Below are 18,206 nucleotides of genomic sequence, written 5' to 3' on the forward strand. Positions count from 1 at the left end.
TCAGGACAGCAACATGCTAAGGATTGTTAAAAGAAACATAACACAATTTCAATTGAAGGAAAAAAATCTGCTAGAATTCCACAGGCCTACAGATAGTTTTCAATGAGAGTGACGACAAAACTAGGGGATGAGTCAGTTATAAACAGTAAACAACGCCCTCATAAACATGTGGTTTTGATGAGAGGTTTATATCGTTTTTTGTTTTTTTTTTTTTTTTTTGAATTTAGCAAGTCTCATTTAAAAGAACCCTAATAGTTTTGATCCTAAAACCACCAAATCCATTACAACTAACATATACTTATGTACACTGGTACCTAAAATGTTACTTCCTCTCAAATTAGAAAAGGGGAACAGGGCCTCTCTAGTGGCACAGGTGGTTGAACGCGGTTACTGTGAAGCCGTCTGCAGCTCTGCAGTGCCGGTTCGATCCCTGCCAGCCACGGAGCAACCCACATGGTGCAGTAGATCTCTCCTGTCTCGCCCACTATTCCCCTCAGCAGTATATTTCGGTCATTCTGCCTGTTCTGTTCCCCGCTCTGTCTCTGGTGAGTCTTCTCACCCTCCCTCACATCTGGCCTGTACCCCGGTTCTTGTATAAATAAAATACATTTTTGTTTCTCTCAAATAGAAAACTTTATGTTGATCAAAAATCAACATAAAGTTTTCTATTTGAGAGAAACAAAAATGTGTGAGTTTACACTCTTGCCACCAAGAAATGAAACCCATCATATCTGAGGGGAAGAAGGGGAAAGAAAAAGGCAGAAAAAATTCCAAATCCTTGCTTTCAGTAAATAGTTTCAGGATATTTGCTTTGTAGGTAGAAAAACTGGGTCACTGCCCAATACAGAAACAACTCTGAACAGTGAAGGCTGTGACTTTGAGCACGACAGGTCTCTGGGTCCTGATCTCCGTCACTTCCCACTACGCCAAGAAAATGCCAGCATCAGGCCCACAGCATCTGGCCAGGGAGCATTAAACGCCAACCAAGCTTGTGTCCACACAACCAACTGAAGCTTCCCGAAGGCCAGGGCAGAGACAAGCGGCCACACGAGAAAGCGGGCACAAGGCAAACGGTGGCGGAAGGAGCTCTGGATTCAGGCAGAGCCCCACGCGCACCGGGAGAGCAACAGCCCCATCGGGCTCAAGCCTCAGCAGCCGGCGACCAGCTGCAAGGCACCTAACACCCCCTGGGGGAAAACTCTACTTTTTATAAGACTATACAGTAAGAGTAGGAACAACCTGCGACATCAGACTTGTGTGTAAGTGGGCTATTTTAACACAAGAACAGGCTTCCTAAAATTTTTCAAACACAGAAAGAATTTAAAATCTGCTCTGAAAGGCGAGGCCGACTCATCGCTGAAGCCACATCGCACTGTTATTTTTTGATTCTGCATCTTATCCACTTTAGGCATTTTACTTTCAGTCAGCTACGCCGCACACCCCAGGAAAAACCCCCAGAGGGGACAGTCAGGGTGCCGAAGGGCCCCTCCAGACACCATGAAGTCGAGACCACCGGCTGCCAGCTCGAGGAGAGCACATCCAGTGGCAGTGCAGTGACACACAGCACGAGGCATGGGTTATATAACAGCTTCACCCCGAGACCCCTCTGTGAAGAGTGCAGAGCACCTCCCAGGGGGCAGGGAACCGGCTGACCTGGGGCGCAGTACATCCTCTCCATGGCGGCGGTGTCACAGGAATCTTCCACCTCGCTCCACCTGCTAAAATACGTCAGCTGAATGTGTCCTGAAAACAAAACGACAGGAGAAATCAAAACATTTTTCTCTTCCATTTTCTGCAGAAGTGAACTGTAATTACTCCTTTTGTAGCTAAAAACAGTATCATTAAGAATAATGGCATCATTAAGTACTAGAAGCTATTACTGGGGGTGAATGTGCCTCACTGATAATGAAGCTCTAGACAGGAAATGAAGATACTAATTACAAGATAAAACGCCTACTCAGTTAATTGGAAGCAACAGCGAATAAAAAGAAATGCATTTGCAGAAGTCCCTGACCTCTATCATTCAATAGGATGTTGTCGGGGTTCAAGTCTCGGCACACGATCCCCTCTCTGTGCAAGGCGTCAAGGGCCACCACCATCTCAGCTGCCCACCTCTGGATGCAGCCCTCCGGGATGGAGAGCCTGGAGTTCAGTGCTAATTTTTTATCGAGGTCCTCAAAAATCTGATGTATCTCCTTGTCGCCTTCTAGAACTAAGCCACTCTCCCCCTTGCACTGAGTGTCTCTCAGAAATAGAGTCGGCTCCTCCTTAGCCACATCATCAGTTTGATCTGTAAACAGCAACACTTCTTCTGTGTGTACAGTGTCTGCGTCGGCGCCACACTCACTAGTTTCCAAGAGCCGGTGAGAAATCTGGACTGAGCTGTCCTCCATGCTCTTTGCAGTCCCTGCCGACTCAGGCCCTTGGGACTCAGGTTCAGAGGCCCACAACAAAGACTCGTCCCCTGAACCACCTTGATCAACAGCTGTCACAAATACCATCCCCAGCTGGCCCTGGGCAATGTGTTTCTCAGCCAGGCTCTGGGCTCTGGGCTTGGCTGGGTCCCACAGTTCCTTGGCCCCTTCAGGAGCCCGGCCCTGCTCAGGGCTTAGTCGGAGGCATAGAACATCAGGGGCTTCCAGGAGTTTACTTTCCACCAGGCCAGCCTGCGTGGGTGAGAACACCGTCGGTCCCGCGGCTGCACCAGCTTTGGGTGCCTCCGACTCACCAGGGAGATTTACAAGAAGGTCGGGTCTTCCTTCATCAGCACCACTGACATCATCAAACGCAGCTTCTTCAAAAGAAATGACAGGGACAGAGTCCTCTGAGCCCCTGCTGATGGTGTCCTGCGCCGTCAGCCTGGCTCCGTGCTCCCCCGCGTCAAAGCCGTGGGAGGCGCAGTCTCCATCCGAGAGAGGAAACAGCGGCTTCAAAGGCTCTGACTTCAGACTGTACAATTTGTCCCCAAAGTCAAGTCCTAGGAGTTCGCTTGTGCTGTCCTTACTGTCGATCCTGAAGAATTCCATGGGACTGTTCTTAGACCGACTGAGGGAATCTGAAGTTCTGGAACAACTGATAGTGGCCGGCTCGCCCTCCCTCGGGAGCCCCTGCAGCGCCTGGGCTCGCCTCCTTCTGCAGGGGCTGTCGCCGGCAGCAGCAAGGGGTGCTCTGGCACTCCCCACAGCTCTGGGGTCCACCTCGTCCCCTTCGGTCGTCATGAAAAGCTCCTCGTTCAGGGACCCCGGGTCGATCTTTTCTTGCCCGTACTCATTGCATAAAGTGAGGTAACTAGTCGTGCACTCCTCTTCCGAGCTAGAGCCGGAATCAGGCCACCCAGGAGACCCACCCTGGCCGTCCTCGTCGTGGATGCTGTCCTGGGAGCTGGGGGTCAGGCTTGCCCTCAGAGGCAGAGCCAGAGGTGTGCTGCCCCCTTCGCTGGCTCTGGACTCCAAGCTGCTGCCGCCCTGGGCGCAGCCCACTGGCGGCTGCGGGGACAGTTTCCTAAGCGCAGATGTTTTCACCTCCTGGATGTCAAAGCTTCCTTCTGGACTTCTGTTAAGGAACTTGCTGATGTATGACCAGAGTTTTCCACCTGTGAACAAGCATAATCAAAAAAATGCTTAATACTGAAGCCATCAGAAAAACGAAGGTAGTCTCGTAATACTCAAAATCAGGTTCGCCAGCCACCCGTCAAGAAGGCTGTGCGACGAGCATCACAGTAAAATGCCGTTGGTGCTGCTGTTGGCAAGCTCATCTCCAAATATCAAGTTTTGTTTAAATGACAACCTATTTCTTCCTCTAAAGGGAAATTCGCTATAACAAATACTAAAATGAAATCTCACAGTCAAAATTCTATTAAAGTTAAATGTGATTTCATTTGGGAGGCTTCTGAATACATTCTGCTGTTTATGAAATCATTTTTGCCAAGCACGGCGCCTTGGTCATGGGGAAACACACAAAGAAGCGGTGCTTGAAACCTGCTGCAGTAGGAAAAACCAGAAAAGCGACTCCACCCTGAATGCCAGTGGGATGACAGGGGGTGCGGCGTCTGTACGTGACTGACTGCCCTGTTCACAATGCCACACTAACGGTGTTTTCCCCACTTCCTGCCCCTACCTGTCACATGCGGTGGGAGGCCACAAGAAGAAACTGAGGACGGTTCGTGGGGCCGCCGTCAACGAGGCAGGCCATCCTGACTATTTGGATATATACCAGAAACCTATAAAACTAAAGTATTAAAAGTCAATTTCACAGAAACCACAAAATTCAAATAAAGACAAAGTCATCCAACATCACCAGCAAAACATGTCAGGTGGTTATCTTCACTTTGGTTTTCCTTTCTTTCACTTTAACCACTAGAAAGTCAACCTCATTTCCTAACTAGAATGCTTGAATAAACAAACCATAATAAATACAAGAAAACCTTCAAGACTAGACACCATGTTATGGGAGGAAAAGTCAAACTGAACCAAGAAATCTTGACAACAGTAAACCGTGGCAGTGCAGTAAGAGAGATACAAGCACAGCTTCCCAAAACGAAATGTGTGGGAAAGGAGTCCCTGCATGACTGGGGAGGCCTCCTCCTCCTGGCACCTGCCTGGGGCTCCATGTCACTACTGAGCATCAAGGGTCCACATTTGCAGGGAAGTAACCACTGACAGACAATCTGATGGACAAAGGGGTGATTGGAAACAGCCAAAAGTCTCCCCCTACTTGGTGTTCTGTGTAGAGGGTTCCAGCGCACAACACGCCCTCTGCCCAGCCACTGTGTCTTCTTCCAGCAGCCACCACCCAGCTGATGGGCCTCTCCGCAGGACTAGAGTTGGTAGGCTGGGGAGTGGAGGTGTCAGACTCTGTCTCATCTTTTCTTAGCATCTTTCCATCCTCACAAGATTATACTCTGTGGCTCACGCGTCCCCATAGTCGACTCATAAGTGGCTGGAGGCATGTGGTCTCAAAAGGCATCTCCCACGGGGCCCATCTGCTCTGTCTTTGAGGACAATGACTGCATGGCTCTGGTCACACCTCCCAGGGAACAGCCCACCGCGCCTTACCTGGAGGCAAACCAAAGAGATGACCCGAGCTGCTCTCACCACCATGAGGACAGGGCCCTGTTGTTTTCACAGGGCCTGTGGACTCAGGCGACAAGCAGCAGGCCACCGCAGCAGATGCATTGCAGCTGTGAGGCTCCAGGGGCCAGCAGGAAGCAAAGGTCTGTTCACACATAAGCCAGTTCCGCCTGGACAAGCTGACAACATCAGAGAACCATTCTGGCACGAACGGCCTGGACCCACCTTGGCTAATTTTCCTCCCTCTTCTTCCCACGTCTGAGTAAGTTTCTGAGCCCACAGTGTCTCTTAGACATCCTTGTATTACTGCTTCTGGCCACTCGGGCTCTCGGAGTAATGTCACAGCCACATGCCCACTTCAAGTCCTCCTCCTGTCTCTCCATACGGCCACTGCCGGGTCATGTTCCAGTTCATTTCTCCATCACGAACCCAAATCCACTCTGCCACAGAATGAGGTGCCAACTCCACACTGGCATGCTAGCCCCTCAGTAATATAGCATCACCCATGATGCCACCCTCTCCCTCAACTTGCACATAATTCATCTGCACTGGATTTCTCCACATAGCTCCACATTGGGCTTTGCTCAAACAAAACTCCATACCTAGAATTTCCCTTCCTATTAGTTTCCCAATATCTGCTGGTCAACACCCTGACCACTCTCAAGGTCCTTCAGAATTAGTTTGCTTTTACCAGATTTTTCATATTTGCTGTGCTCACAATTCCTGTCTTCTCTGAATCCTCCATATCACTTTGCCCCGCCTATGACATTTACAACATTCTCGCTCATACTCTTGTCATCTTTATGATTTTATTATCTCCTTTGCCAGACTGCAGGGTCTTCTGAATTGCAGGGATGGGATCTGTCCATTATGTAATCTAACAGGTATTGAATAAATATAGATTAAATTGCATTATAAAATGATGACATCTTTCAAATTTTTAAAAACCTTTCAAGAAAAAAGGCCTATAACACTAACATCACTGAGAGTCCCACTATTATTTTTAAACAAGTATACAGTTTTATCGTTTAAAAAAATTAAATATAGAAAAGAACAAGGGAAGCCAAAGAAAGTTCAGAATATACAAACTCACCCATGAACACTATTAATGGTTAGCATTATTTATTTTCAGGCTTTTTGCTCACCCCTAATACCACATCATAACATTTTCTAATTGTCACAAGCACATGAATGGCCATGCAGCATATCCATCGGAGAGTGTGGGTCTTCAAATGTTCCTCTCCTGGTGGACATTTAAGTTGCTTCTGGTCTTACTAACTAGAATTAAAACACACATGTTCATGCACAAACATTTGACACTTCTGACTATTTCATCAGACCGAATCCCAGAAATGAAGCATTTTTAATGTGCATGGAAAACTGCCCCAAATCTAGAGTCACACGGCGGGGCCTCCTCCGCGACCTGTGTGGCGGGCGCATGAGCGAGACTCCCTACCAGACCTGTCAAATGCAGCAGTTATTTAAATCCCATTCCTTTCATTACTGGGTAAAAATGTCTGACGTGACTGTTGGCCCCTGTGGGATCTGTCCCCAGCCTACACAGGTATTTACCATTAATTATAAAATCTTCGTTTTCAAGAGAGGAAAGAACTGTTAGCTCGTCTGTACTTTGCTGGGTGCCCCATTTGATAATGCTCAGCATCACACCACAGAACAAAATGTTGGTCTATCAAGTTCTTTTTTTTTTTTCCCCCAATTACGCAATCATGAAAATCGCTGACTGACAGGTGTTATTCCCAGTGAAGTTCTTGCTATAGAAGCCAGATGGGTTTGACTTTCTTTGGGGTTGAAATCAGGTCTAACAGACAAACATACAAATGTCACATTATTACTGTATCGTCCGTAACACTGACCTAAAAAACAAACCCTTGATATTGCTAAATCACAAAATAGAAAATACGTATTTAAAATTTTTAACACTTTACGAATATAAATGATACCTCTCTGCGCTTTGTGAAAGCAGATAAAGTTACAGATATTAGCTCTTTTAAGCTATAAAAATAGCAATTCATAGGGTTTAATAAAACCTCTGTCTCTCATCAGATTTTAATCTCTTGGCTTTCAGCAAAATTGCAAAGAAATTTGTTAAATCGCATAATAGTAATTAGGACTTTAATTTAAAATGTATGCTAAAAAAACTGTAGGATCGATAATCAAAATCTTGTTTAGATCCAGCAATTCTATCTCAAGAAATCTGTTCCACAAATAGTTTTCAAAAAAAAAAAAAGAAAGAAAACACACAAAAATATATAGGTAGAAGTACCTAGAACAATTTTTTTTAAAGATTTATTTATTTATTAAAGATTTATTTATTTATTTATACAAGCACTGGGTACAGTCAGAAGTGCGGGAGGGTGAGAGAATTCACCAGAGCCAGAGCGGGGAGCAGAGCAGGCAGAAGGACCGAAGTACACTGCTGAGGGGAGCAGCGGGCGGCAGGAGAGGTCTGCACGCCACGTGGGACCCTCCTCCGGTGGCCGGGGAGCAGCCGGGGATCAAACCGGCACTGCAGAGGCTGCGGGCAGCTTCGCAACACAGCGCTCAACTGCTGCGCCACCAGGGAGACCCCCTAGAACAATTTTAACACCAACTGATGGGGAAGAATAAATAAACTGCATAATACTTCACTTTCTATTAAAAAAAAAAAAAAGAGAGAGATTTGCAAATACTTAAGTTTCTACCACGTACCAGGCCCTAGCCAGCGTGCTTCACATACATCAACTACCCACTCTCACATCAGTCCTGGGGACACTTCATCATTCCCACCATATCCACAGGAAAATAGAGGCACACAGAGCTTCAGTAGAGCAGCTCCCCGCCTAGGCAACGCAGCCAGCACACAGGAGCCATCTTGGGTGCCATGCTCGGCTCCCGCCCCCGGATCCAGCCCTTTTGCTCCACTGCGTGTGCCCCCACAGCTGCCCAAGGTGCATGGAGACGGAAAAACAATACCAGAACAGCCCATGAGGTCCAGTTATTTTCTTAAACAGACAGGGGGTGTGTGTTTGAATACAGAGGGAAAATTACCCCCTATTTCTAGAGAATAGAACTGAGAATTAAAGTTATGAGGGCAGAAGAATTTTTACTTTACATATGTCAATATATTTGGATTTCTTTTTTATATATTAGTTCTATATATTTTTAACAAACTAGCTGATTTAAAAAAAGAACTCTTACTCCTTGAGTGCCCAAGTAACTTGGGGAGATATTTTTCCCACCTCCATCCTCCTGCAGGTTTTTCCAACTCTTTCCTTCCAACACAGTCCGTCATCTTCCTGACTGACCAGGGGACATTTTCTTCTAAAGGAGGGGACACAGGCCATGCCTGTGACATAATCCCTGATCTGGGGGACTTGAAGCCTTGATGACACACGTGGTCTCCGCCGAAGATGAGCATCTTCCTCACAGCTAAAGGAAGGGGTTCTTTGAGGGGACGATAAACATTTTCAAGCTCTCCTCTAAGTCCTGCCTGGTGCATCCAACTGCCCACTTGAGGCCTACTGGATATTCAGTCAGTGCCCCCCAATAACTTTATTTTCCAGGCCCCCTCCCTAGGTCTACCATCCCACACCTTCCTATCTTAGACCATGGAAACTCCATTCTTTCAGTCAGTGGAGCCAAAACCCGAAGTCCCACAGCCCAAAGCATATCTGCTCGGCCCTCACAGTATACCCCGTATCCCACCCCACTTCCCACCCCACTCAGGACACCATCCAGGCTACCACACCTCACCTTCCCTCTAGCCCTCCTACAATCCCTGCCATGACAGGGTGAGCTTTTTGAAACCCAGGTCAAGCCCTGTCACTAATAAGACACCAACGGTCTCCCAAAGCACTTGGGAAGGAGCCCAAGTCCTCCCCTGTGTACAAGGCTCCCCATTTCTCTGAATGCCTCGACACCACCAGCACCCTCACCTACTGCTCCCCAACCAGTGGCCCCCTTTCTTGAACTCATCAAAAGTTCCAAGTTTAGGGCCTCCCCTGGTGGCTCAGTGGTTGAGCGCTGGGCTGCGAAGCTGCCCGCAGCCTCTGCAGCACTGGTTCGATCCCCGGCCACCGGTGAGGGTCCCACATGGCGTAGCAGACCTCTCCTGCCGTGCCCACTGCTCCCCTCAGCAGTGTATTTCGTCAGTCTGCCTGTTCTGTTCCCCGCTCTGCCTGTTCTATTCCCACACTTCTGACTGTACCCAGTGCTTGTATAAATATTAAAAAAAAAAAAAAAAAAGTTCCAGGGCCTCCCTGATGGCGCAGCGGTTAAGTGCTGGGTTGAGAAGCTGCCCGCAGCCTCTGTAGTGCCGGTTCGATCCCCAGCAGCTCCCCGGCCACCGGAGGAGGGTCCCACATGGCGCTTAGACCTCTCCTGCTGCCCGCTGCTCCCCTCAGCAGGGTACTTCGGTCCTTCTGCCTGCTCTGCTCCCCACTCTGGCTCTGGTGAATTCTCTCACCCTCCTGCACTTCTGACTGTACCCAGTGCTTGTACAAATAAATAAATAAATAAATAATCTTTTTTTAAAAAAATTAAAAAAAAAAAGTTCCAAGTTTATTTTTGCCTTTTATTTCTCACTCAGAAGCCAGTAGCTGCAAAGTGTTTCCTTCTTGCATCTACATGGGTTCCTCATTAAGAACTCTTCCCAAATGCAAATCAAAGCACAGTGGGACACCACCTCACACCAGTAAGGATGGCCCACATTAAAAAAACTGACAACTACAAATGCTGGCGAGGATGTGGAGAAAAAGGTACACTCTTACCCTGCTGGTGGGAGTGCAAACTGGTCCAGCCACTGTGGAAAGCTGTGTGGTAGACCCTCAGAACACTAAAAATGATCTACCATATGACCCAGGGATTCTACTCCTAGGAATATACCCAAGGAAACCTCCACCCTTATGTTTAGTGCAGCACTATCTACACTAGCCAAGATATGGAAACAGCCTAAATGGTCCCAAACAGATGACTGGACCAAGCAAATGTGGTCTATACACACACACAGTGGAATACTACTCAGTGATCAAAAAGATAAACTCGTGCCATTCGCAGCAACATGGATGGAGCTGGAAGGGATGATGCTCAGTGAAATAAGTCAGAAAGAGAAAGAAAAACATCGGATGGTTTCACTTACAGGAGAAATATAGGGAAATTTAACAAAGGGTCATAAAAAAGAGAGAACACTTATAGGCAACAAGAGATCTGAGGCTTAAAGCAGGGGAGTGGCAGGTAAAGGGATCAAAATAGAGGAAGGAGGAGCACAAGGGACACTGTGATGGTAGACAGGTGCTGTGGTGGGAGATTTACAGGGACTACCCCTGAGGGGAGAAATCAAATACTGCATGAAAATGTAAATAAAATTAATAAAAGGAAAAAGAGAGAACTCTTCCCAGAGCCTGGGCTACCTCATATAAAGGAGGGCCTCTGTGCTTAGGGTCACTCCAGACCCACTACGAGCCGATGCTCTGGCGCCTTGTGATTTTGACTAGCCACAAGAACGTCAGTTTAGAAGGGTCTGGTTTACCTTGAAGAGAGACTAGTACATGGTACATCCTCAGTAAATTTGCTGATTAGAGTGCCTATTTTCATTATAACTTACTATCTTTGTATTGTAAAACAAAACATATAGTCAAAGAGACGCTTCCCATCTGCCCCAGTTTAAATAATCCAGGACAAACTCTGCAGCCACTCCACTCTGCCATCCAAAGCCAGACACAGTTGCAAGGGCAGAGACTCAGTAAAGACAGCCTGCAGCTGTGGGAAGCTTGAAAACTATGTGTCTGTGACTGCAAGGCAGATTACTCAGGTTTGCCATTGTATCAAAGGAAAATCTGTTGAAACACCAGTAGGCAAGTGCAGGAGGAGAGACGGTGAAAGGGAGGCAGAAGGGAAACAGAAGTGGGGTTTGGCGGACGAAGAGGAAGGAGGAGGCTGAGAAAAGCAGAGGTAAACCAGGACTGAGAAGTCTCCACAGGTAATCTCCAGCATAATCCACACCGGGTAATAGAATATCGACCATAATTACATTCATCCTACTGACCTTGTTCTAAATTATTATGGATTATTACCACGCGAGTTATTTTGTTCCACACCAGAGGTGGCTGTATTTCGCTATCAGATGACATGACCTCTAATTCAATAATGTCTGTAATGCACTGGTATCCTCAGATAAAAGCTGTCTATAATGTCTGAACAAAGGTGAATTAGTTATCCAATTCACACACACAATTAACTCTCTTAATACCTGTGAGACCATGGAGCCCCCTCTGAATTCCCCATTAAACGCCACATATGGAGGTCTCCCCTCCATCTGTAGTTATCTTGTGCTGTACTTAATAAACAATACTAATAGTTTATTGCCCCCATCAAAAGTCTTGCATTAGTTATCATATAGAGACCTCATTTCACAAAGCAATGACTCATTTTCCCGGGAAAATACATTAAATTCTCGCATTATAACTACTAGTAAAGCACAAGAGTTCTCAATAACATAAAAATAATAACACCTTCATAAAATTTGGAAAATAATCACTTTTTTTGTTATTTTAAGAATACCTCTTAAAAGTCAAAAGGCAATATTTATTATGTGCATTTCCATTTATGCGCTGCATTCAGTCACTCTAAATAAAAAACAATTTATTTAAATTCAGATGCTAAAGTGCCAAACCAAATCAAAACATGATTTTTTTGGCCACCTGTTCCCTCTCCTCAGAGCTGAAATTTCATAAATAGTTTGAAGGCAGAGTCCACGCCCCTGCTTTGTGCCCATATGTGATGCCAATGGCTATATTCGTGAAAACCCAGATCAGAATAACTAGGTAATGTCAAATGTTAAGCAAATGCCCAGGCCTTCTAAAACAGGAGGTAATTAATTAATTCTTAAGGGATGTTTTTAATTTTAGCCATCTAACATTCATGCATCTCTTCAGCAGAGAACAAGAGAACACAATAAAAATGCTAAAATAAAGCCTTGCCCCGCACTCGTCTGTGAACGGGTCGCCCCACGGAGCACTGCCAGGAGGACAGCGGCGCGGGCCTCCCTGGGCTTTCCAGTCCTCGCGCCTCGGGGGCCCAGGAGGCCGAGTACAGGAGTGAGGAACAAGGACAGCCCCTCCCACGTGGGTCATTCCACATCTCAGCTGAGGTCACGGCAGGTAGGACACCAGGAACCCCAGGGGCGAGGAGGGGCCCCGCCACAACCGGGAGCCTGGACGTGGCACTGACCTTCGGCGTGCTGCAGCACGAGGAACACCGACTCCTCCGAGATGATGTACTTGTGCAGACACACCATGTTGGGCACACAGCGGGGGATGATGGTCTTTCTGTTCCGGCTGTATTCACTGCTTTTCCTCAGACCCTGACAGAGAACAAAAAGGTCAGTTGTACCCTCAGCTGCCTTTGGAGCCTGCTGTGCTCTGTGTTTATCAACCAAACTAATCTATCCCAGTTACTCTGGGCTTCAGAGAAACCACTCATCTGCTGCTCCGTGCCCCTCAGTCCCTGGAGGCTCTGCTGATGGCATCTGGCACGCGTCCAGAGCACAGAAGATGCCACAGAGCTGCCATTAAAATCAATTACGTGGGTCAGTATTTTTATTAGAGATGCTCTCAAACTAAGTCATCAGGATGACACACAGTTATTTCTCTATGACCTTTTCTTAAGTTTCCTTTTACTTATGTTTCTCTTCAGAGCAGCAGACGGGGTGAGAGCCCCATGTCCCTGAAACACAAAGGGCTTCCCAGCCTGGACGGGGCACTGCAAATTTCCTTTCCAGAAGAGTGCAGGGGTGGTTCTAAGCCTTCTCCAAAGACACAAGGCGTGCGTGGTTTCTGGCATCACGGCCAGTTTAAAAACCGGGGGACAGGAAGGTCAGTGAGGAGGTCCAAGCGGACAGGGACGTGAGATGCCGTCTGCCTAGCATAACCAACCGCCATGCTGAGGCACCAGCGGGGAGGAGCTGCAACGGACATCGGCCTGGGCTGATAAGTCTGGATCTGAGGAAATGGTTAAATCTGGGAATTTTTTAGAATATGTACTGTCACGGTGCATTCCAAATGCAATTCTGAAACTGCAAAACTGGCAGGTTTTTCTTTTCTTTTCCACTTATAAATTGAGTTATACAGAGAATCAAAATTAAATACAGATCCAAGAAAGAGCCAGGAAATGATGACACTTTCCCAAAGAGCTGGAACAAGAATTTAATAGCGAAACTCGAGCTTGTCCCTGCCAGTGTTCCGCCTAAGCTCAGCCAAGGGTGAGCGGAGGGGTGACACCAAAGGTATGGGCAACGTTCTGAAACTACTGATACATTCAAATTATTTCCTCTGCACTGTCTAACCTGAAACTCTTCTTAAAATGCAGGCTGAGAGTATTTATCAACTGTGATGGAAGGACAGAGAGTAAATACAGATCACCACAAACAGAAAGAACCTTCAAACACCCAGGGAACAAATACCGAATGTTTTTTCTTTCAGAAACATAATTTGAAAATAAATTTCTAAATTCATTAACCATACAAATACCACTTACTTTTAAAATGAACGTCTGTTCTGTCCTTGTGTCCATTACAAGCAAAACCTACACAAAAGACACAAGTAATAATTTATTTACAATTCAGTGAAACATTAACTCATAACAATCTTACAGGGTTTGGGGATGTGTTAGAACTGACTCCCCCATATTAACTTCTGACAGGTTATTTTTTTTTTTTTTTAAGTCACAGGATTAAAGTCACCTTATCTACCAGGAGTTTTAACATGGTTTTCTTTCCAAAAATGTCATATTTTAGATTTATTTTTAAATGTTTCTTTTTTTTACCTTCCTCCACCCTTTTTAAATATGTTTCTTAAAAGCAAAGGAAAAATTCTTTTAGACCAAGATTTTTTCCTCATGGAACATGTATGATTAAGTTGCTTAATTTTTTTTTTTTATTACAGAAATTGAACTTCCAATTTCCTCCCTAAAACCCCAAATGTAGCAACTTGCTATAATGTGATCTCAGTAACTCAGGCCCCAGCCAAAGGCTTCCTTTTTGTACTTACCTCCATCTGGACTCATCCTTATCTCCGCTTTCTCCACATCAAATCCCTGTCAGCTCGATCTTATGAATGGATCCAGAATCCATTCATTGCCCTGAACACCCCACACACCTTCACTGCCCTGAGTCAACTCCTCCTGGCCTTGCAAAGGATTTTTCTGACCCCGTCCCCGCTGCCTGTAGTCTGTTCCCCAAACAGTAGTCAGGGGCTGCTTTTCAAAATGTTAGATCAAGGCACTCCTCTCATCCAGAGAAAAATCTTAAATCCAAAAAATGACCTTCATGATCTCACACACTATCCCTTATTACCCATCCCCTACCATCTTGATGGGTAGGCATGAGCAGAGATGTCCATATCAGTGTTTCATCATTAGGAGACACTGTGGCAGAGGTAGGCAAGCCTCCTTTTAAAGCTCCAAATAGCTACTAAGGATCTTCGGGTCTGCAGGCCCACAAGGCCTCATCCCTACTATGGCTGTGGTAACACAAAAGCAGTCAGAGTTTGAATGTGGCTACCTGGGGTATTGACGCCCCAGAAACCTGCAAACGTCATAGACAGTATCTTTTTCACACTCCAGAGAGCTGGGAGTCAAGGATGAAAAAAAGACACTGAGCTTCAGAACCAGGGGAGTTAACATCAGGATCGATTTGAGAAGATGATAAAAAATTCTTGATAAATTCTAGACGATCAACTTGAGTAATAATGCAACTTCATATTTCCCTCTCTTGGGAGAGCCTTCTCTTAAGTCTCCATTTAAGTTCAATTGAGTATTCTCACAGGTACCTCCTGAACTCATCCCTCTTCCTCCCACAAACCCTGTTTCTCCTCCTATGGCACTAAATGACACCACCACCCACAGAAGTCCCAAAGCTCCCTACATCACTCCCTGCCTGTACAGCCGGTGACCGGGCCCAGACAATTCCACATCCGAGTGTTTTTCACCCACCTTCTACTCTTTGGCCTACTGTGTTCTGGAAGCATTCACTTCACACTACACATTAGCCACGTGTAATCAACGTTACTTCTTTCGACTACCCAATGAGATAATTTTACTCTCTACAAAAATGAAGACATTATAGATAATCTGGTAAAAGTAGTTGGTGTAGTCAGTTGCTGCTTCTCTCTCATCAAACAAGTACTCATCGTTCCACATTCGGCTCAAGCGTCTCTAACTTACTTTCCCTCACTGTATCCAGCACAGGCTGCTACTGTAGTCTCACTTCTAACGCTTCGATTTGGTTTTATTTGTTTACTTGCCTCCCAACTAGAGTTTAAGCTTTTCATAAAGTGGCATGTTGCAGGTGGAATAATGGTACACACCCCTCTCCCAGAGTAAATAAATGTTCAATAAACAGATGTGAATGCATTCAGGCATAAAAGTTTAGAAATTAGATGGCACTATGGGAACGGAGCTCAGAAAGTCAGTCACTTAGACCTGTATATTCTCTGTGAAGACATGCTCAAGATGTGCACACACGCACTGCCCCCACCATGCTTCCTTTATTTCCAGCACTGCACTGGCTTTTCAAGAATGAACTCAGGCAATGCACTCAATGACCCCGAGGCAGGTACATGCTCACTAACCAACTTCACAGGTGCGGGAACCAACCAAACTGCTGACTTGCCTGGCCCACAAAGCTCAGTGGTATTTGAGGTGAAAGTGGCCCCTGCCAGTCTGGGAGCAGGCTGCTTCCTCTTGAACTATTAAGTTGTGCTATTTCAGTCTGAACTTTTTAAATTAAGAGTTGGAAAGGTGAGGGCACACAAGACCCGAGTCAAAAGTGTAATCATCTGTGCCAAACAACGGCTGAGAAAAGGGGCTGCCTGAGGCAGTGAGGGGCTCACCGGTGCCCTTCAAGGCCCTTCAAGGCCGTGCCCTTTGTGCCGGGAGCTGGTGGGACAGGAGCCAGGCCACTCTGAGTTAGCAATGGGTGAGAGCAAAACAGAGGTGACCCCCATAAGCCTTTCCACAGAGAAGTATGTCAGAAGGACCAGAAACACTCAAATGAAGGAGTGGTAGGTACCTGAGGTTCAAACTATTTTTAGGTAGGGTGGACCTGCTCTCCCCGCAATTTCTGCTTGAGTAATATTCACCTCCAAATCTTGGCCCTGCAGAGCACAGAAACACAATCAAAAGGCTGAACCTGGACAGTTAAATGAACACAAGATGAGGGCAAGCAGAGACCCCACAGACTGGCCTCTACAGAGGGCTTGGGATACCCCGCAGGCCTGCAGACAAGAGGCCTGTGACCTCTTCTATTTCGACACCAGGGTGCGGCTCGTACAAGCCTCTCACCAGAACGCCAACCCTTTTTTAAAGAAGGTCTACATGAAATAGTAAAGGTTTCACTAGGTAAAGGGGATGGAGAGCTTGCAAGGAAAACTTCCTGATCCAACCAGGAAGCCGCTTAGCTCAACAGAACACACCTGCAACCAGGAGCCGCTCTGCCGGCCTCACTCAGCCGTGAAGCCTGACGTGGATCGGATAAAAAGGCCAAATGAAGATTAATAAACAAGGATGGGAAGTGCTGCTTTGTTTACATTTGCTCTCTTCTCCTACCAAGTTTGTTTGCAACTAGCCCGCGTTCACATTGCGGCAATAAACACAAGAACATATGTGATTTTTTTAAAATGTGCCCTTTGACTGTCAATTTCTCCCAAACAGGTGTTGGCTAAATGATTATAAATTGGCCCCTGGATACACCTCTTCAACTGAGCCGTACAGGGCTGGTGGTAATATAATTAGTCCTAAAAACATCAGGCTGGCGAATGCTTTCCATCTGTTTGGCAATGATGTTTAGTTAACAATAGTCTTTAAAAGAAGCACCTTCAACTTCAGTTCTTAAAGTTATTTATAGAGCCATTCTTAACACACCAGCACCCCTGCTAACAAGAGCTTTAGCCACTTGGAAATTATTAGCCATACGGCTGGATACAAAGAGAAACGACGGCCGGGAACATCTGTATCTTTCCTAGCGTACACGCTTCACCCTCATTTAAAGTCATTTCTTAATGAACAGTGCTATGGTGCTGCATTAATATTAGAGTTGCATGCACAAAGATCATAAGGAGCCAAACATTTTTTTAATGCCAACAGTAGGCCAATCTGTAATGAAGCTGTCAGCATAAAGGACAAAATAATAGCTTCTTTAACCCTCAAACAGAATTTGTTCATTTGTGGACGAGAACACATCAATTTAAAAACGGCTCATGGGTTTGCTCACCTTTATAAAGACAAAAATCTAATTTGGTACTAATTTGATACAATTGTCTTTTCAATAAAAGGCTCCTAAAACCATCTTTTATTTCATGATTTAACAAGTACTATAACTAAAACTGTCATGAAATAATTATGTTGGAGAGTATACCTTACTGGGAGAATACAATTAATGTGTTTCTTCCTTCATTTTTCACACTTACTTATCAGCACTGTATTAGCATATGGTCTAGCAGAAGCCACTATGCCGCCTTTGCTGTCGTGCAGTATGGGACGGCTGCTCCGAGCTGGAAGGGGCAGATGACGTGTCCCCGCAGGGCCAGCCAGGTCTGCTCAGCTCCACCAGCACTACGCCTGCCTGCCCCTGCTTCACACAGGGGCCAGGAAGTGTCAGCTGCCCTCCAGGGCCTGGGCCTTTTGTTCCCTGGAATTAGAGAAGGCCTGGGATTTCTCGAGGCAGCACTCTAGGCAGCACTCTAGGCACGACAGGAGGCGGGGAGTATGTCAAGGGCATCACCCAGAGTCTATTCAAGGAAGTGAGGTACGTGCTGTAAAAACGCTGTGACTGGGGGGAGGACTGAGGAGAACCTCTCCAGTCAGCAGGCACGTGGGCCATTCCTGGATGTCCCTAGTTACTCAGTTGTTCATTCACAATCTGTGCGTCTCCAAAAATAACTTCAGCTCCAATTCTTTTCAAGAGAAAGAGTTCTTGGATAACTGGAGGGAACATCTATCTCAACTTTGGCACCAGCTACTTCACAAAACAATAAAAGATGAAAAAAGTGTCTAAGCAAAGTCCACCGAGTCACACTGGACAGAACGCCGTGAGGACATCAAGGTTCTACTGCTGCTCACCAGATGTGAGGAACAGACTTTCCC

The 18,206-nt window shown here is 46.1% G+C and overlaps 1 protein-coding gene across 10 annotated transcripts in view; it reads right to left on the bottom strand.

Annotated features, from left to right (window-relative positions):
- The window catches only part of RPS6KC1 (ribosomal protein S6 kinase C1), a 153,189-nt gene that overhangs the window by 47,642 nt on the left and 87,341 nt on the right, over positions 1-18,206 (bottom strand). For 9 of the 10 annotated variants that reach the window (XM_037496710.2, XM_037496707.2, XM_037496713.2 and 6 more), the window contains 4 exons: positions 13,602-13,649; positions 12,297-12,429; positions 2,015-3,592; positions 1,654-1,743 (listed from right to left, as the gene is read on the bottom strand). In XM_037496710.2, coding sequence (XP_037352607.1) covers positions 1,654-1,743; positions 2,015-3,592; positions 12,297-12,429; positions 13,602-13,649 — 1,849 coding nt within the window. The remainder of the gene's footprint in view (positions 1-1,653; positions 1,744-2,014; positions 3,593-12,296; positions 12,430-13,601; positions 13,650-18,206) is intronic. The other variant, XM_037496714.2, reaches the window with a different exon arrangement.

Source organism: Talpa occidentalis, unplaced genomic scaffold (assembly GCF_014898055.3).
Source record: "Talpa occidentalis isolate TD23 unplaced genomic scaffold, MPIMG_talOcc4v2.1 talOcc4.8, whole genome shotgun sequence".
Taxonomy (NCBI): Eukaryota; Metazoa; Chordata; class Mammalia; order Eulipotyphla; family Talpidae; genus Talpa; species Talpa occidentalis.